Source organism: Vicugna pacos, chromosome 4 (assembly GCF_048564905.1).
Source record: "Vicugna pacos chromosome 4, VicPac4, whole genome shotgun sequence".
NCBI classification, from domain to species: Eukaryota; Metazoa; Chordata; class Mammalia; order Artiodactyla; family Camelidae; genus Vicugna; species Vicugna pacos.
In genome coordinates, this window is record NC_132990.1 from 62,140,666 (window position 1) to 62,160,403 (window position 19,738).

Below are 19,738 nucleotides of genomic sequence, written 5' to 3' on the forward strand. Positions count from 1 at the left end.
TAGGGAGAGAGGGAGAGAGCATATGTGTGAGGGAGAAGCACTGAGGGAGAGAGTGAGGAGGAATCACAAAAGGCCTCTGACCCCCAAGGCCCTCCTGGGCCCCTGAGAGCCAAGACTGCTTCTACCCCCATCAGGACCGAGGGGTCCTTGGTTCTCGACCCAGAGCACCTGGGGACTGTGGCGAGCCACTCCCCTGGCTGGGCCAGAGTTTTCCCATCTAGACACTGGGGAGAAAGATGGATGCCATGATCTCATGGGTTTCTTGTATCTCCCGTGGTAGTGGGAGTCCCTTCTCCATGAAGAGTCCTCCCAAGCGCCCTCTCCCACCTTTGCATGCTTTGCTTCCCGCAGGGCCCTCCGGGACCACAGGGCAGACCGGGCCAGCCTGGGCAGCAGGTATGTCAGGCCAAGGCTGCCAGCCCCTCTCCCCACTCCTTGCTTTGTGAGCCGTGCTTCTAATGAACCCTAAATGTGCTTCCAGGGTGCGGCTGGCGAGCGAGGGTACTTGGGCACGCGAGGCTTTCCTGTAAGTAGCACCGGTTCGTGAAATTCTTTCTGTGGGGCTCTGCAGGGAGAAAATAGCCACTTTAGCCAAGTTCCCATCCTGCTGTGGAAACTCTGAAAGTTCTGGTTGCCCACTCCCTGCCCTGAAGACCCTCCAGCACACCTCTTCGCTTCTGGGACTCAGTCTCCCCATCGTCACACAGCAGAGGGGGGGGATGGGACCCTGATTCACTATGATGGCTTGACTGAGAAGGCTATGGTGGGACTAAGGTCACCTTTGTTTGTCTCCACAGGGCATCCCAGGTCCCTCTGGCCCCCCGGGCACCAAGGGCCTCCCAGGAGAACCGGTAGGTGCCCTTTCCCTCCCTCTTTGCGTCTTCACCCCTGGCAGGCTGGTCTCAGATGGACCACCCCCCTGGGGGTGTGGGTCTTGTGCTTAGATGAGGAGAGAGGTTGGAGATGGAACAGGCCTGGGATTGGGGACAGAGCACTAATTGGGGAAGTCAGGAGCTCTGGGTGCATCTAAGCTCACTGAGACCTTCCAGCCTCAGTTTTCTTGCCAGTAAAATGGGAATAATTGTTCCTATCGTGCCACCCTGTTGTGAGGATGAAATAAGAAAACGTGGATAGAGTGCTTAGCACAGTGAAAAGTGTAGGGAAGGGAGTATTTCAAGTCTCCGAGATGGGGAGGGCAGGATGAGAATAAACAGAGAGCTGCCTGGGAACTACAGAGTCCGGTGTGGCTGGAGTGGAGGAGCCGGACGTCGGGAAGGCAGGAAGAGGTCACAGGGGCTGGTTGCTCAAAGCCATGGACAGAGTTTGCTCTTTCTCCGAAAGGCAACAAGGAGCTATTGAGGGGTTTGAAACGGAGGTGACCCTTCAGATCTCCCTGGAAGAGGAAGGTTTAGGGGACAGCCCACATATTTGAGGGCCCCGTGAGGAGGCTATGAAGGGTGTGGCTGGTGATGGAGAGGAGAACGCAGTCTCAGGGTTTGGAAGGAGGAATCTCAGATAGGGCAGGGGGAGTACTGGAGGCTTCTGCCCCCCTGGGCTGTGTCTGAAGCCCCCCATGCTTGAGGCCCAGGCAGATGCCCTTTTGAACAATGGATTGACCAGGGGCAGATGGAAGGGCATTCCAGGCGGAGGGAACAGAGTGAGCAAGGGTCGGAGGCTGGAAGGTTTCTGAGCCAGGGAGGTCGCACTGGGGCTCAGGTAATTGCGTAGGAGAGGTTGCAGATGGATTGGGTGGGATGCGCTGGACACATGGTGAGGAGGGAGCTGCAGGCACCGGTACCTTCAGTCCAGCGGAGGTGAGGGGGCGAGGGCAGTAGAGCCTCGGGTCCCATGGGTGCTCCCCATCACCCGCCCCTCCAGGCTGCATTATCAAGCCTTAGACCCCAGAGAGGGCCCAGACTGCCTTCTCTCAACTGTCTGTGTGTCTGTCTGTCTTTCAGGGCCCTCAGGGACCCCAGGGGCCAGTTGGCCCTCCGGGAGAGATGGGGCCCAAGGTGAGTGCCGAGGACCTTTGTTCGTCCCATGGTGCTGCTGGGGAGGTATCAGCCCCTCCTGGCCCTCCTCCTCGGGTGTCCCTGTCCTGTGTTCTGCAGAGACTGACGAGGAGACGCCCTGGCAGAGGGTAAAGCCACCACAGTGCCACAGGGTGAGGGGCTGGGCTCCCAGTCGCAGGGGCAGCAGGTGGGATGCTGGGGTACCAACACCCCCATGGGGGGTTGGCAGTGCCTCTTTTCCGGCACCATGGAGGGCAGCAATGCCCTCTGCCCCGACCCTGCTTGGACCTCACCCCAGTACAGAGGCTTGACTACAGAACCAGTCCTCTTAAGGTCATACAGGAAGATTCTTGAAAGGGGTCTCAGACACCTCCGCTTTATCCAGAGGAGAAAACCCGGGCCCCAGGCTTTATGCAGGGGCTGCGGCTGTGCTAATGGTGGTGCTGAGGATGTCTTCCACCTTTGTCACCCTGGCCCGGCTGCAGAGACGAGGGCTGGAATCCCTCAGCCCTGAATGCAGCATCCGTTGACTTCCTTCCCTGTAGTTACGTGAATCATGAAATTTTCCTCCCTGTGCTTGCCAACAGACTCCTAATGTGGTAAACCACAGCATGGGGAGGGAGAGGACTCCAGCAGCCTCTGGGTAGCCTCAGGGCTCAGCAGCCCAGGCCCAAACACGCCCCTCCGCTTAGTCCCAGCTCCAAGCTCCCAGAAGGCTGCAGCCTGCCCCTACCTCTGTGTCTTCCATGCTGTGTGACCTCAAGCATATCCCTTGCCCTCTCTGAGTCTGCCTCAGTTATCTGCTCCCTTATACCTGGGGGCCAGCCCTTGCTCTGGGAGGGACCAATGGCATTTTCTTGCAGGGGCCACCAGGTGCAGTGGGAGAACCGGGCCTTCCTGGGGAAGCTGGGATGAAGGTAAGGCGGGATGAAAGAAGAGAAAAATGGCTTGTTGAAGCCAGCTCCCAGCTGGCGGCCACATCCTCTCCATGGAAGAGAAACGGGCCTTTCTTGTGCCTGGGATAATGGGTTCTCTGTGCTCCTGGCTGGGGAGCAGAGCCTAGCTGGGGCCACAGCATATGGCCCAGCCGGCCCGGAGCCCCCTCCCCTGCCCCCTGTCTGGCAGTGTTTTCTCTGGCACCTGCCCCACCCTGGGGCTGCCGTACCTCCTGGCCTCTGCGATACCATCTGCATTTCAGCATCAGTGCCCCTCATTACCTGCTGGGACACAGGCGCCCATTGATCCCCGGGCTCTGGGCAGAGCCCCCTCCCCGTTCTGCTGTTGGAAGGGGACACTGCTCCCTGCGCAGGTCCAGGAGACCTGGGACTGTCAGTCTTGACTTAGTTTCGGAATCCTTTGCTGGAATAATGCAGGAAACCACCCCATACATAAAACAGATAGAAATGGGATGGCTCTGGGTGGGGCAGGGCTGCTCAGAGGACAGCATGCAAATCCCCACATGAGAAAGACCCTTTTGGGGTCTTGTGGAGGAGGTGGGTGACATTCACTCTGGCTCATTTAGGGCCTCTTCCTCATTTGGGTTTTTCTCCAAGACTCTCAGGGAGAGTAAAGTCTCAGAGTCTGATACTCCCTGGAGCCAAGCTACCCGGGTTTGGATCCTGAATCTCTCACTTATCAGCCTCGTGAGCTGGGGCTAGTTACTGAACCCGCGGTGCCTTGGTCTCTTCATTTGCAAAAAAACATACCTTTCCTGGCAGGATTGTTGTGACGATGTGTGAAATTAAATGTGTGAAATTAAAAGGCACTTAGAGCAGCGTATGTAAATGTGAGCTGTGATGGTGGTGGTGGTTCTGACACGGCCAGGGCTTACTGGGAACAGGGGCTCTGGTTGGTGTTTCGCAATTTCTTTCTGGTCCTGGGCAAGAAAGATCTCCACCCCCAAACCCCCTCGAATCAGAACTGGTGAGAACAAGAAGGTGGGGTGAGAGCTGGAGCTGGTCCTACCCGCCCCTGGACTTGCGTTTGGTTTTTCCTAGGGTGATCTTGGGCCTCTGGGCACCCCTGGGGAGCAGGGCCTCATCGGGCAGCGGGTAAGTCAAAGCAATTCATTCTTCCTGGAAAGCACCCCCACCAGGGTGTTTGGGTTGGGGGAAGGGATTTATTCAGCCTCCCTGAGCCTCAGTGTCCTCAACTGCAGAAAGAGACCATGAATCTTTGCAGCCTTGTCCAGTCTCCCTTGGCAGGCCAGCATTTCCACCATTCAGCGGCTCAGAAAGAAGTATTGTGTAGTCAAAATGTTTCAGACTCCGTGTGTTCGGTGTTCCCTCTTACACATTAGCAGTAGCCTTTTCAAGGCTCTGAGAAGGCCTGCAACCAAAAACTTGGGGTTTGGGCAGGGGTTAATCCAGGGTCTGCAAACATGTTTGACCTCCAAATGTTTTTTTTATTGAAAAACAGCTGTTATCACTGAAAACTGCTCCATGGAAAGTTATCTTTCCCTTTACCAAAAGAAACCCACAGGGTTTGGTTTCCTCGGAGAAGCTTTGGGATGCCTCTGTGTCCACCTCTCTATGCTCTGTGCTGGTTTTTAAGGTCCCTGCCTAAATGTGGAGCCCAGGGGTGCCGTGAGGGATGCAGAGCAGGCATCCTCTAGCATTTTACAGATGGGGAAGGTGGGGGCCAGGAGTGAGGGGGAGTTAGTGGGGAGCCTTGGTTCATGGGGGCACCAGGCTTCCAATCCAATTTCTCATCTTTCCCCTTTCCCAATGCTTCATGCTACCCTCTGCCCAAAGTCAACAGAGGCTCCACAAATTGAGTCAAGACAGAATAAGAGGAGAAGGCCACAGGGCAAGAGAGGATGAGTGTGGAGCTTGAAACCTTTAGATGGCAATCTTGTCAGTCAAAAGAGATAGAATCAGTGTAGTTTCTTGGAGTGCCATGTTAAGAAGGATCCTGAGGCTCCATCTGGGCATAGTAGAAAAGAGAATGACGAGGACTCATTTGATGCCCACTGTGTGCCAGGCATTTCGCAGCAGTGAGTAACAGAAGGCCTTGTCCTCATGGAGCCACATTTAGATTGATTAGTGATGTCTGCCACTGGCCCAAGAAGGGTGGAATCCCCACCTGTCACACGTCTTTGCCATCCCTGCATCTGATGACTTCTGAGGCCCCTTCCAGCTCAGATGCTGGACAGCTATGAAAAAGCAGAGAGAGACCCAAACTTAATTTGACAGCTATTTAGAGAACTCAGGTGTCCAGGGGCATCTCTGGAGCTAGAAAGGTAAGCAGGGAACCTGGCTGAAGGTCAAATGGGGATTCAGGTTCTTGATATCTTTCCCAAACTTGCTGGCAGGAAAGTCTGAGGGATGACCTCACTACTTTGTCTGAGAAATGGGATTCCACCAAGGTGCTCCCTGAGGACCCACTCCGGTTCCAGGAAGAATATGCCCAACGGCTCCCACTTGTGGGATGCTCATGCTCTGTCTCACAGGAACCCTTAAAGGAAGTGCTTCAGCCCCGTTTTCAGATGAGAAAACAGACACTCATGGGGGCTAAGGGGTGTGCTTATGGCCAAACCACCAGTGAATAGGAAGCCCTGTAGGGGCATCGAGGTCTGTCTGAGGTCAAAGCCTTTCTCAGCTAGAGGCTGCACACCTCCCCATTGCAAAGAACCCACCTGGACACAGGTGTCCAGCATGGCTCTGTGACCAGCACTTTCTAACTCATGTCACCCCTACCCAACCCCACCCTGTGGCAGAGCAGGCTGTGGCTTGGGGGTCTGTCCATGGTATACTGTTTGTGCCAGGCATTCCAACGCTCTACTACCCAGAGATCAGGGGTTGGGGTCTTTCCCCAGGGAGGGGGAGGAAATAAAGGCATGCGTGGTCCCCTCCCCAGTAATGTCTGCTCATCTCTCCCCACTACCCTTTCCAGGGAGAGCCAGGCCTTGAGGGTGACAATGGGCCTGCAGGGCCCGACGGGCTGAAGGTAAGTGTCTTTCTGGTGCAGAATCTAGGGAGGAGGGAATGTTCTGGAACTGCCTTCTATGTCTGCCTCCACCGTCCTCCCATCCACGACCTAAGTTGTCTGCCAGAAGCACTGTGTTCCCATAAAGCCCTGAGATCAGACCTCCCAGGGAGAGCAGGATGGGTGAGGGTGAGCCCTGTCCAGCGCCCGTCTCTGACTGCTCAGGTGGGACTGGGGACCATCCCCACCTTCCATTCCTCACTGCTGCCTTTTCCTTGAAACTGCAGCTTCTCTTGGGTGGTACCTGAACACCTGCTCATGCCAGGCCCAGAGCCAGCAGCTTTGATATCTGTTGTCTTCCAAACATCCTAAAAGATCAGGAGAACAATAATCACCACCCATGACCCACAAGCCACTATTTACAGAGGACTAGTCGCATAGGTATTAGGTACTGTGCTAAGCCCTTGGTATGTGCCACCTCGATCAGTGCTATGGGGTAAATTCTGTCTTTGTATGAGGAAACTGAGACTCAGAGAGGTTAAGCAACTTGTCCAAGGACACACTGCTAGTAATTGGCACAACCAAGACCCAAGCCTCAGCTACCTCTCTGCACTGTGTGCCCATTCTAAAGGTGAAGAAACTGAGGCTTGGGCAGAGATGTATTCATCCAGAGTTTATGGCTGTGAGTGGAGAATCCAAAATTCAAACCCCGGGCTCACTCTCACAACAAAGCATGTAGGCCTAACTCAGCCCTGCTGTGTTCCATAGATTCATCGGTTGCCACAGGTGCTGGGGCCTTAAAGAGGGGCCCAGGGCAGGTGGGCATCCCTCTCTGACTTAGCAGCACCACCTCCCACCCTGGCCCAGCCCTGGACCATTAGGTGGGTTTTCTCCAGGGCTGACCTATCATACTGTGAGTCAGCTGCCCAGCTCAGGGTCCAAAGTGCCACAATTCCAGGATTCCCTTTGTCACCCATCGACTCTCCATGTGACCTCAGATAAGCACCCCTCTTCTCTGGGCCTCCATTGCCCCATCTCCAGACTTCCACTCCCATGCTTGCCCTGGGTCCAGGGCTTCCCCATCTCCCAGGAGCCTTGGTGACAGGCCCCTGGTTAGTGCCCCATCTGCCTGTGTTTGGCTTGCAAGGTCAAGAGCGCCCCCTGTCTGCCATCCGTCTACCTTCTCTCCCCTCCAACTCTCCTGCGTCCTAGGGTACAGCTGGGTCTGGTTTGGGAGACCCAGAGCACTTGATGGCCTCTCCACACCCTTTGCCAAGTGCCTGCTGGAATTGTGATGACACTGAAGAACATTTTGGCTAAAATGTTTTGTGTATTCACAAGGCTTGCACCACTTGCCTTAAAAGATTTACAGGAATTAACCCATTTAATCCAGCAACTCTCTGAGCTGGATTCATTACCATCTCCTCTTGAAAGCTGAGGAAACTGTGGCACAATGCAGGGCCCCCCTCCATGTCTGGGCGGCCACCTTTCTTCTCCGCTTTCTTCTTCATCTTTCTTCTCCTTCTTCTCCAAGTAGGATGGGAGGGGGTCTTCCAGGCTTGGGAACCTTTCCTGCCCAAGACTTTCCTGCCCCTCAGCCCTGCCCAGCTGCTTCCTCTTTCACCCCCTCCAAAGTCAGTCCTACCCCAGATCTTGGGCTGGAGTTGTGACGCAGGTGTGCGGTGACTTCCCGGCTCCTTGTGTGAATCCAGGAGAGAATCTGTTTCCTTTACAGTGTTTGTTCAAGAATCACCTTCATGGTGAAAACCTCTTGGACATGCACAGCATGTTATACCCTATGCTGATTAACTCTTTTGAGTTCGCTGACAACCAGCAGATGGTGGCAACGATGACAGTGACTCCAGTAATAGCTAATGTTTATTCCGGGCTCAGGCATCAGACTACGCTAAGCTGCCTTCATGGATTATCTCTTTGAATCTCTACAGTAACCCTTTGGTGCTTGTTTTACAAATGAGGAAACTAGCCCAGATCACACAGCTGTTGAGTGGTGGCAGCAAGATTTGAATCCAGGGTGAGGGAGATACTGTCCCCTGAGCAGAGAAGCTTGGAATTCAAAGGAGCCAGAATCCAGGGTCTTACCCATGCTTTGCCGCTGACTTACATGCGGTGTTTGGAAGTCTCTGCCTTTGTCTGGGCCTCAGTTTCCCCATCTGTAAATTGAGAGGATTGAACTAGGCAACATGTAAGGCTCTTCTGAGCATTGGCAGATGTCCTGGATTCCGGGATTCCCTGGTGCCCCCCCCAACCCTGGGCCTCATTCTGCGTGGGATCCACAAGGACACCCAGCCCAGCTGTGTGGGGGCCCAGGCTGTGGGGGTCTGGGTAGTCCCTGCAGCCAGCGCCCCTGCAGGGCCCAGGCCAGGGCTCCTCGCTGAAAACCAGCCCAGCCACCTGGAACAGGCTGCCTGCCTCCGAGAGCTCAGAGAGCAGGTGGCCAGGATGACAGGCCAGAAGGAGAATCCTGCAGCCAAGAAAGTCCTCAAGAGGGTCATCAGGCCGACTGCCTGTCTCCATTCCAGGCTTTGCTTGGAATCTGAGAATCCCAGTGGAAAGGGACCTCAGAAACCAACTGTCCGACCCTTTCCTGGTGCCCAGATCTGCCCTGCACTGGCCCACGCCTCAGCTTGGCGCTTCCCTCCCTCGTGTGTGTCATCTCTGGACCCCTCTCATTGGGAAATCCTCCTGCACTGGAGCTACAAATGCCCCAGCCATCCTGCGCCCCAGCCTCCTCCACCCAGGGCCCAGGGCCCAGCAGGACCAGCCTGCGGGGTGTGCTCTCAGTGGTCCAGTTCCCAGGCTCTGGCTCCCTGCCCTGTGCACTCTGCTCTTTCTCCTGGGTGCACACCAGTTTATCAGTGTCCCTGGTAAAGCGTGGCACTGGAAAACAAAATGGGCAGAGACGAGCCCTGCTTCTCCAAGCCTGCTCCCCGGCCCACCCCTTCCTCCTACCTGTGACTTCATACCCTCTCCCAGGGGCCTCGCTGAGCAGTCGCAGCTCAGCCACCTGCAGACTGGCCACAGGCCCTGGCGGAGGTGGCCCTCTGATGGGTATCTCCCACTACCCCTGCTGCGCCCCTCACATCTGCTCTGCTCGTGGGGCCAAGGGCAACAGGCTGTGCCCCATCCTGGCACCGCCTAGCCTGCCAGATACAGCCTGGACATGGCAAGAGCTGTGTAAGTGTTCGCTGCTGTCCACTCGACAGGGGGAGGTTCTGCAACCGGTGAGCGTGAGAACCACGCAGAGCAGACAGTCACGGGAGAGCATACTTGCAATAAATAGAGTAAGACATAAAAAAAGAGAGAGAGAGAGGATGGAAACACACAGTCCAATTGAAGTATGCCTTTAAAGCTAAATTTACTAACTAACTTCATTGCTTTGGAACAGTCAGTTCACTGCTCTGAGCCTGGTGTGTAGCAATCGAAAGCATTACCTATTACTTGTTATTATTACGGTAAGCTGTTTTGTGTAAGCAAGGGTTGAAAATGTAACTCGAAAATGTGGAAAGAGTTTGTTCTGAGAGGCAGGCTGGGGGATTTTTTTTTTTTCCTTTATAAAACTTTCCTTTAGCTTCTTAAGACTCTGTCCTCCCAATGTGTCTACAGCGTTGGGGAGAAATTGCCCTAGTCTCCCAACCTGCTCCTTTCCTGTAAACTCCATGGGGCGGGCGTGGTCAGGGTCCTGTCTTCCCTCTGAGCAGCTCCCTCCGTGGCTAGAAACTGTCTTGTCCTCCGTGCTCTCCATGCCAGCCTGGCCTTTTTGGCAGAGCCGTCAGGGGAATTCAGGGGCTGGCTGGCTGTGGACATCCAAGTGGAGCCCTGAGGATTGGCGCCTCTGATGACCTCGGTGACTAATTTTTTCTCTCTCTCTCCTCCCCCCTCTCATGCCTTTGCAACCCAGGGGGACAGGGGTGACCCTGGGCCTGACGGTGAACGTGGCGAGAAGGGCCAGGAGGGACTGAAGGGTGAGGACGGGCCCCCCGGTCCCCCTGGCATCACTGGCGTCCGGGTGAGTGTGCACAGGGCTCCGGGTGCAAATAACACTCATGCCTGTTCAGGCAGCTCGGTGGGAGGTCTTTTGCCAGCAGCCTCCTACGGGTCTTGTCCTGTGATCCCTCCTTCAGCTGAGAGCTTCCCAGAGAACCAATTTGATCATGTCCCTCTCTTACCTAGTCCTCCCCTGGCTCCCAAGTGCCCACAGAATAACATCACTCTCCTTAGCCTGGCTGCTGTGCCCCACACAAACCTGGCCTCTGCTGACCTCGTCCTACCCAACTGCCATATTCAGCCACACTGAATTCAGCAGAAGAGGCACTGGCCCGATTCTCCATATTGCTGTGTGACCTTTCACTTGCCCTTGCCCTCGCTGGGTCACACACTTGGTATGATGAAGGATTTGGAAGCATGTGTGCTGAGCTCACTTTGAGTTCCAACATTCTGGGGACTCTTTCTTAGTGAACTTTTGAGTATTACAACCATGGAATAGGCAGCAACATGTGGCAGAAATAGCCCTGACCCAAGTCCAAAGGCTGAGTCCTGGCTCGAGCACCCACTGGCAATGTGGCTTTGGACACAGCACTGCTTCTCTCTGAGCCTTAGTTTTTTCATCTAAAGAGTTGATGAAGCTTTGGATAGGAAAACACTTTATAAAATGCACCGGAAATATGAAAGATTGTCTTTATGAATTTGGAGGAGGAAATGACTGGAAGCTCGTGGCGGCGGCAATGCTGATGGAGGTGATGGTGATAGTAGTGATGATGGTAATTATAGTGGTGATGGTGATGATAGTGATGGTGTTGGTGGTGGTGGTGGTGAACATGCCGGTGGTAGTGGTATTGGTGGCAGTAATGGTGGTGATGGTGGTGAAGGTGATAATAATGGAGACAACGATGGTGATGATGGTGGAGACAATGATGGTGGTGATGGTGGTGAAGGTGATGATGGTGATGATGATGGTGGTGGTGATCATGGTGGGGATGATGATGGTGGCAGTGAAGGTGATGATGGTGGAGACAATGATGGTGATGAGCATGGTGGTGGTGTTGGTGATGGCAGTGGCAGTGGCAGTGACGTGACACGGGCTGTGGTGATGGAGATGGTGTTGGTGGTAGAAGTGTTAAGGTCTGTATTTTGATATCACTCCCAATTCTCATATACTGGAACTGGAAAGATGTTCACTGGGGCCAGATTGAGTGTGTTTTGGGTGATGGAGGTTAAGAGAGGCCTATATTTGAGTCTCTGCCATCAAGGCTGCAGGACCAGAATCTCCCATTCCATGGCCTGAAAACAGTGGAATATTTAAAAATAGAATTTTATGAGCCATCAGGGCCTTTGCAGAAATCCTTCTATATGGATGGGGGCCCAGCAAATGTTTTCATTCTGACCCCACAGCCTCACCCCACTGGATGCTCTCGCTGTTACTCAGGATTTCCCACACCATGAAGGATGCTCCCGGCTGGAGAGGGCCTGTCAGAGCAAGTGACCAGATGGCTTCCCTGTCCTGAGGGAGACTCCCATCTCCCTGGCCCTGGACTGAATTCTTTGTCACTGACTCATTTCTCCTGCTGACAAGGGATCAGCCACTGCAATCACCTCAGTCCACTGGCAAATTCCACCAGCCCCTGTAATCATGCTTCACAATTGCCCAAACAGGATCAGCCTAGGCAAAGGGGTGTCACGGAAAGTAAGAATCCACATTTCATTCTAACTAGCTGGGTGACCTGTCGCCAGGGTCATGCCCCCCAGCCTGTTTCTTTAGCTCTAACATGGGATAGATAATCTCTACCTCCCAGCCCTGTGGCCAGAACTGGATGAGATATAGTACAAAGTGTGGACACAGTGCCTGGCCCATGGTTGAGGCCATGACGACTGTTAGTGTTTAATTACTGGAGGAGCAAAGACCTTGAGACTGTCAAGTGCAGTCCTATCTGGTAGAAACAGAATGTGAGCTACGTGTGTTAATTTAAAATTTGCTGGTAGTCACATTTTTAAAAGGTAAAAAGAAAGAGGTGAAATTAATTTCAATAATACATCTAGCACAATATATCCAAAATACTAACATATTAACATGTAATCAATATAGAAAATCATTAATAAGCTATTTTGTGTTCTTCTTTTTTGTACTGAGTCTGATATGCGGTGTGTGATTTACCCTTAGAGCACGTCTCAATTCAGATGTTAAATTTTCTTTGGAAATGCTTGATCTGTGTTTAGACTTCATAAAATATACAGTTGAAAATGTAGATTCATATCCCAAGTTGTTCCAAAAATGCCAAAAGTGTTCCAATCATTGAATTACCAGTTTTTAAATTTAAGTTAGTTAAAATTTAATTGATTAAAAAATCCAGTTTCTCAGTTGCAATAGCCATATTTCAAGTGCTCAGTAGCCATATGTGGCTAGAGGGTACCATATTGAACAGTGCAAAGCCAGTTCAAGACCTTCACGTTAGAGGTGGGGACACTGAGGCACAGAGAGAGGGAGGGACTTGTCCAGGGTCACGTGAGGACTCAGGTACCTAGTACCAGCATGCAGGGCAGTCTGTGCTTAGCTTTCTAGGCCTACTGCTCTTCCTGCCCTTCCTCCATCACAATTAGTCAGTGCTTCCTCTTAGAGTCCAATGCCTACTCCAAGATGAGACCATCACCTCCCTCATCCTATAGCAGGTGCCTCTATTAATGCAGCCAAAGGGATTCAATCAAACCAGCTCATTAGCGCTTATTTTCCCCAGCTTCCTTTGAGGTTTGGGCCTTGAGAGGACTGCCCTATGCAGACAGTCTGGATGTTCTTTCCAGTCCAGAAACACTGCCTGCCCTACCCCCTACATCCCAACCCAGTGTGGCCCCGGGTCTACACTTTCTTCTCTCACTCCTCATCTCTCTTACACTCATGCATGCACACTTACACACACTCACTCATTCCCAGTGGACTGAGTTTCCCTGACAACTGTGGAGACAAAGCCAGATGGGTCCCCTGGGGCAGGGTAGTGGAGAGCAGCATTTTGGGATGCTTGTAGGGGAGGGAGCAGAATGGCCTCTCAGAGGGAGTGGCCTGGATGGGCAGGGAGGGGGCCCTGTCAGTGGGACACGGCCTCAGGGATTGTCAGAAGTGACATGCAGCATCTCAGAGACGAGGGAGGACCTAGGACATCTCTCCTGCCTGCCTGTCATCAGTGGGCACCCTGGACTCGGAATCAGACAGATTTGTAGTTGAATCAGGGCTCTGCCAGGGACCAGCCGGACCCTGGGCAAGTCACTTCACCTTTGGGCACCTAGGCTGTCACCATCTACAGGAGGGGGTCTGAATCAGTCCTAAGGCTCAGGGTGGCTAGGAGGGTGGATCAGTGCTTGGCACGTGGAGAGGGCCCACTGGGACAGCCTGGGCATCAGCAGTAACCATGACAACAGCAGTTTATCGTGCGCTTACCATGGGCCAGGCACCTCGTAAACACGCTACTGTATCACCAGGTCGAATCCTCAGCTCTGTGAGGCAACTATGACCACTGCCTTGACTTTGTAAAGACAGAGACCACAGGAAGTTAGGTCATGCTCAAGGTCACACGGGCATTGAGCGCAGAATCAGCTTTAACCCAGGCAGTCTGCCTCCAGAGCTAGTGCTGCATGCTTCATGGATCTGCCTCAATTTTCTCTCATTCCTCATCTTTCTCTGTTTCCCTCCTTTTTCTTTCAGGGTCCTGAAGGAAAACCAGGGAAGCAAGGCGAGAAGGGCCGGACGGGAGCCAAGGTAGGATTCCCCCTTTCTCCTCCTGCCCTGATCTGTGCCATGTCCCTCCCTGACAGCCCCCATCCTCCCCTCCCCCCCTCCCCTCTGCCGGGGCCTGGTGACAGCCTGTCTCTCCTCCACTGCAGGGTGCCAAGGGCTACCAAGGACAGCTGGGTGAGATGGGCGTCCCTGGAGACCCCGGATCCCCTGGCACCCCAGGCCCTAAAGGGTCCCGGGGCAGCCTGGGACCAACGGTGAGAACTCTCTGAGTGGGAAGGGTCGGGGTCAGGCATGGGGCAGAAGGGGCCAAGGGCAGAGAGGAAAGTCTCACCCCACCTCAGCTCTCAGCTGAACACTGTGCTCATTATCCCAGCCACTTCTTTTGAATCATGGATCCCTTTGGGAACCCATAGAAGCTACAGCCTTCTCCCTGGAAAAGTACACACAGAGCTCTATTTCTTACAATCTGAAGGGGCAGGGGGTCTTCTGAAGCCGTTTATAAACCCCAGTTAGCAAGCCCTGCTATCAGGGTGTAGAGACGGAGACCCTTGGGAGTATTTTTATTGAGCAAGGAGTTTTCCCACTGGAAGTAGATTCACGAGGGTCAGGGTGAAGCTGCTCTCGGTCCCTGCGTGACTCTGAGGATGTCTCAGTCCATTGCTGGCCTGCCCTGAAGGAAGGGCCCCTGAAGGGTTTGACCGCTGCAGGCGGAGGAAGACCCCAAGAGGAAGCAAGGATGGGGCCAGATGAGGGTGATGCGGCGTCTCTGAGCCGCCAGTGTGTGTGGATGAACAGTGTGTGGATGTGCTGGTTTGTGGGACCTGCAAGATTCCCTGCTGTGAATGCTCCCATGGTGGCTGATTTCAAGCTACCAACTCGATGTCACTGAGTGCAGACTTGGGAGCACATGTGCAGGAGACCTCCATTATCTTGTACCTTCGACCCCGGTATCCACGGGGCATCCTGGAACCAATCCCCTGTGGACATCAGATACTGAGGGGTGACTGTATTTCCACCACCCAGATTCAATCAACGGAAATAACCTCATAAGCATAGGTAACAGTAAAATGTAGTAAAATTATTAGGAAAGGATGAGTTTGGAATATTTATCATCTTTGTTTTTAATACAATAGAGTTAACTGTAAGTTCATATAATTTAATTTATCATGGTGATTCTATTTAACAATTGGCTCACAAAAGTTTAGCAGTTGGGTGGGGGGAGGAGGGGCCAGGCTGCTGGGCTGAACCAGGCTGGAGCCTGCGGTGAGAGCCGCACTGTGTACCAGCGTGGGTCTTCTCCTCTCGTAGGGTGCTCCAGGACGGATGGGGGCCCAAGGAGAACCGGGATTAGCTGGTTACAATGTAAGGAAATCTCACCTCCCCTTCTCTGGAACTCTGCCCTGCAGGCCTGCCCTCAGGCCTGCCTAGGCCGCTGCCCTCACCTCCTCCCAGCTGAGGGCCAGCCCTCAGGCCACTGAAGATTCATGGTCTCCCCTGCCCCAGGGAACGTCTGGGCCCACAGACCAGAGTGGGGTTCAAGAACCACCAGTGGGCCGGGCAGGGGTGAGGTGGACAGAGACAGATTCCACCCCCACCCCTCCAGCCCTCAATGAGTCCCTCCTTCTCATAGCTCATGTCTGAGCTTCACAACTGCTCTCTATGGAAGGGAAGGCCATAGCCTATTTTTGCATCCAACTGGGTGCCCCCCACGTAGAGGCGGCTGAGCCAAAGCCACCTTTCACATGTGGGAGACCAGGCTTCAGAGGGGCACAGGCTTGCTCAGAAAGGGACACTGAGGCTCAGAGTAGGGGGGCTAAAGAATGTGTGTACAGGGCCTGACAGCTTAAGTTTGAAGGTGCTATCCCATGCCTGAAAGAGGTCCAGCAGAGAGGAGGGGCGGAGGAGGAGCACGGCGGAGAGAGGGCAAAGGGGATGGGGACCGGAGAGAGGGTGCTGGGAGCCCAAGGGCAGGACCTGCACCTGCAGGTCTCACCGCAGCCTGGGGAAGCCAGCTTCTTGCCCCCCGGGAGGACACAGCTTGTTCTCCTGAAACCTGGACCTGGGTCTGCTCCAAGACGGTGTGAGCAGAGCCTTCAACCATCCAAGCAGATACCCCTTAGAGGTGTAGCTGGGTCCAACATGGCATGTCTGGGAGGCCAGGGCCCAGAGAGGCACAGGGCTTGTTCAGCATCACACAGCAAGTTGAGGCAGAGCCAGGACCCAGTCACACAGCCCAGAGTGTCTCCATCTTTGAGTTCTTGTCCTTCATCACTTGTCCCTCCCAACTCCTCACTCCCCCGTGCTCTCACCTCCTGCCGTCTTGTTTTCTGCAGGGACACAAAGGCATTATGGGACCCCTCGGACCTCCTGGACCAAAGGGCGAAAAGGTGAGTGTCTAGTCCCGGGCAGCAGCTGCTTTCTTGTATCTGGGGCTGGTGGGAGTGAACCCCTGGGCCACTGTGGCTGGGCTAGCATGGGAAGTTCATGGCAGGCTCACCCCTAATCCCACCTCCGCCAGCCAAGAGGCCGGTGTCACCCCGGCTGTGCCCGGCAGGTAGGAGCCATTAGACCTACGTTCAGCACACGTGTATTCAGTGTCATCTCTGTGCATGGCACCAGAACAAAAACAGACACAGCTCCTGCTCTCCTGGGGCTTCCAGTCGAGCAGGGGAGATGGGCATCAGTTGTGTAATGAAGCCGTTCCATCATCTGTGTGAAGGTAGGAAGGGAAGTCTGGCTCATGAATGAGATAACCAGCGAGAGCCAGGACAGGCTTCGGATGGAGAGTGAGAAGCACCAGCATTTCAGGCCAGGAAGGAACCGCCCAGGCAGAGGGAAGGCGTGTCCATTTCCCACGCCAGGGCTCCAGATTCAGCAGGGCACAGGGACTGCTGGAAGAAACCTTGCTGACCATCACTTCCCACCCCGCTAGGCAGGAGGGAATGTGGGGGCCAGAGCTCTGAGGGTCACATTCCGAGGCAGCGCCGAGCTGGCCCCAGGACCCAAGTCCTACGTTAGAGGCTCTGTGTCCCTCCTCCCTTTCCTCCGTCTTCCCCCGAGGGCTCAGCTGGACCTCCTCCTCGTGGCGGCCCGCTGCTCTCTCCATGCCCCCCTGCTCCCCATCCCTCCTTTCTTTTGCCGAGTCAGCTCCCCTCTAACTACAACCCGCTGTTGGGTGAATCACCCCAGCCTGGCTGGCTGTCCATCTGGCCCCTTCCTCCTGCTTGAAGAACAGATCTGCAATCAGAGCTGGCCACGGGCTCCGACATGCCCCACAGGAAGCTGTAGAAAGTGTCCCTCAGTGCCCTGAATCCCGCCTCAGCCCTCACAGTCAGCTGGGGCTGGCATGGGAGGGGTTAACGTGGACTCTGAAACAAGGGGCTGCCTCCACTCTGGGCCATCTGCAGCTGCAGAAGCAGTCCTTGTGGCTGCTGAGAATTGGACCCTACCCCCAAATCTGCCCTAAGTCTGTTAGGGCTCAGGATTCCCTGAGCCTCGATGGCCTCTTCTGTTAAGGGGGCAGGTACCTTGGGGACACGAGGCTCATCAGGACATCACGTGTATGCCAGCCAGATGCACTTTCTGACTTGTAAGGCAGTATTATTATTCATTCAGTCATTTATCTGCCAACTAACAAGGATTTGTGAATTTATGATTATTTAGTGTGTTCTCGGCCCTGAGCTAGGGGCTATAGAATGATGCCCTTAAGAGCTCAAAAATAAAAATAGTCCCTTGAATGAATAGCCAACCAACCACAGCTGGATGGAGCTGGAAGGGGAGAGAGCAGGTTCCTGCGGGAGAGCCCCGAAGCAAAGCTCCTTCCCCAGAATTTCTCTTTCTTCATAACCCTCACCATGACCCTGGCACAGAGGTGTCAGTATACCACTTGACAGATGGGGAAACTGAGTCTCCACGACGCTCCAGGACTAGCTCAGGATGGGGGTGGGGGGGGTGACGGGATCAGAACTCAGAGTCTGTCTGATGCCAGGCCTCGCTTTTCCAGCCAGAAACAGACACTTAAATGGGCCAATACACTGTTCAACTTGAGACTTCCCTGTGGGACATGTGTCTGTTTACAAAGGTGGTGACCAGAGGGGTTGGAGAGATTGGATAAGACTCAGAGAACAAGGAGAAAGGTGGGGAAGGGGGGCCTCCACCAGCTTTCTGGTGCTAAGAAATGCATCCCCCAACTACAGCCGCAGTGTGGGGGGAGCGGGGGAGATCTGTAGAGCTGGCTTATGGCCCAGACATCCCCTTAATTCTTGTATGGCCTTGGCTAAGACCCTTCCTTCCCTGGGCCTCAGTTTCTCCATCTGTAAAATGGGAACAGTGGTCACAGCAGTGTAGGGGTGATGTATTTGTTCCATGAAACATACCTCATGAGGTTCCTGGCACATCAAACACTAGGTAAACACAGCCCCCTCCCCAAAGCGCCCCAGTCCAACTGTCTCCCTTCACAACAGGACAGAGCCCTGGGACAAAGAGCCATAGAGAGCGATCAGGGAGGAGAGGGAATCCCCACTCCCTGAGCCAACCACCCCCGGGTACAACTGGTTCTAGGCCTCGGGCCGAGTCCCTCCTGCCTTCAGTCTCTGCCCACAGGAGCCACAGAGGCCCCAGGCCAAGGCCAGCCCTCGGGACTGACTCGGGCCTGGGACCGGCTCCAGACCCCAGGATGGCTCCCCTCTCTCCTGCCTCTCAGCCTCCCCTTCAATTCCTACCAGAAGCAAGGGGTCTCAGAGGTGCCCTGGCTTGAGTCCCCGCCCCGAATGCACCCCAACAGGCGGTGACACTAGTTGCCTGGGGCTAGAACATTCTAAGCTCTGAGGTCCTGCCCCCTGCTGTTCTGCTTACACTTTCCTTGTAGCTAGCATGTGGCGTCCAGACACCTGTCCTGCAGATGGGCCAGGGCCCAGGGTGGCCCGCCATGGCCCAAGGACCTCAGCTCTAAACTCTGTCCTCCCCTAGTCTGTCTACCTCTGTGCCACAGGTCCTCCCTGCTGTTATTATGGACAACAGCAATTTTCCAGGCCACCCCCTGAGCCTCTGCTCTGTGCGCAGTAGCGTGCTGAGGGCTTACCAGCCTTTCATTACTGCGTCCTTGGAGCAGTGCTGCAAGGCATGACAGTCCCGTTTGCAGATAGAAGACTGTCTTATGAACAAGACCCTCAAGCTGGCTGACTGCTGAGTGCCACCTGGAGCAGCCCAGGGCCTTCTCTGGGGCTCCCATCATGGGTAGGACGTTTATCCTGAAGCTGGTTCTCAGCCCACTTTCTCCCAGCAAAGGTCAGAGAAAGGGACATTTTCACTGAGGGCTGAATAACTGAGCAGCTCACACCAACTCTCTGTGCCTCAGTGCCTCATTTCCTCATCTGTAAAATGGGGAGAGTAAAATCACCTGCTTTGTACGGTTGTTGGGAGGCTTCAGTGAGTGCCTGTGTATGGGCCGTGGGCCCTTGGCAGTGCCCACACCTGCCAGCTGTTGGAATTATTATCACTCCCTGCTGGGCACCATGCAGGGATGTATGCATCATTTCATGGAATCTCTGCCACTCCCCATGGTATCACCAATGTCCCCTTCCCCCTACCTCACCCCTATTCCGCAGCTGAGAAAAAGCTCTGAGACAGGTAGGGACTGTTGAAGGTCTGGGCAGCTGGGTCCCTGCAAAGCTGGGTGTGACCAAGGTCTCTGCTGCTAACTACCCAGTCTGACAGCCTGAGGGCGTTGGCCTGGGGGTGTCCAGCATGGGGTGCAGGTGGTAAAGAGCATCATTCTGTGTTCCATCTTCCTGGTTCCACAACTGGGTCTGCCTTTGACCCCATGTCTTCCTGACCCCACATCTGCCCCTTCCCTCTCTGGCCTCAGTCTTTCTGTCTGTAACCCTAAGTAGGCTGAACTTCCTCTGATGAAGGCCCTTTTGGCCTCAGTATGGAGGGTCGGGAATTCCCCCAAATTCACCAGAAGCAGGTTTGTCCTAAAACTGGTTCTGTGTCCACAGGGAGAGCAGGGCGAGGATGGCAAGGCCGAGGGACCCCCTGGGCCACCTGGAGATCTGGTAAG

The 19,738-nt window shown here is 54.4% G+C and overlaps 1 protein-coding gene across 5 annotated transcripts in view; it reads left to right on the plus strand.

Moving 5' to 3' along the window:
- The window catches only part of COL27A1 (collagen type XXVII alpha 1 chain), a 142,181-nt gene that overhangs the window by 97,412 nt on the left and 25,031 nt on the right, over positions 1-19,738 (plus strand). For all 5 annotated transcript variants that reach the window (XR_012072200.1, XR_012072199.1, XM_072959987.1 and 2 more), the window contains 13 exons: positions 352-396; positions 482-526; positions 798-851; positions 1,959-2,012; positions 2,876-2,929; positions 4,010-4,063; positions 5,907-5,960; positions 9,859-9,966; positions 13,645-13,698; positions 13,824-13,931; positions 14,986-15,039; positions 16,011-16,064; positions 19,677-19,733. Coding sequence is in view for 3 of the 5 variants with exons in the window: in XM_072959987.1 (XP_072816088.1) it covers positions 352-396; positions 482-526; positions 798-851; positions 1,959-2,012; positions 2,876-2,929; positions 4,010-4,063; positions 5,907-5,960; positions 9,859-9,966; positions 13,645-13,698; positions 13,824-13,931; positions 14,986-15,039; positions 16,011-16,064; positions 19,677-19,733 (795 nt within the window). In the remaining 2 variants the exon portion in view is untranslated. The remainder of the gene's footprint in view (positions 1-351; positions 397-481; positions 527-797; positions 852-1,958; positions 2,013-2,875; positions 2,930-4,009; positions 4,064-5,906; positions 5,961-9,858; positions 9,967-13,644; positions 13,699-13,823; positions 13,932-14,985; positions 15,040-16,010; positions 16,065-19,676; positions 19,734-19,738) is intronic.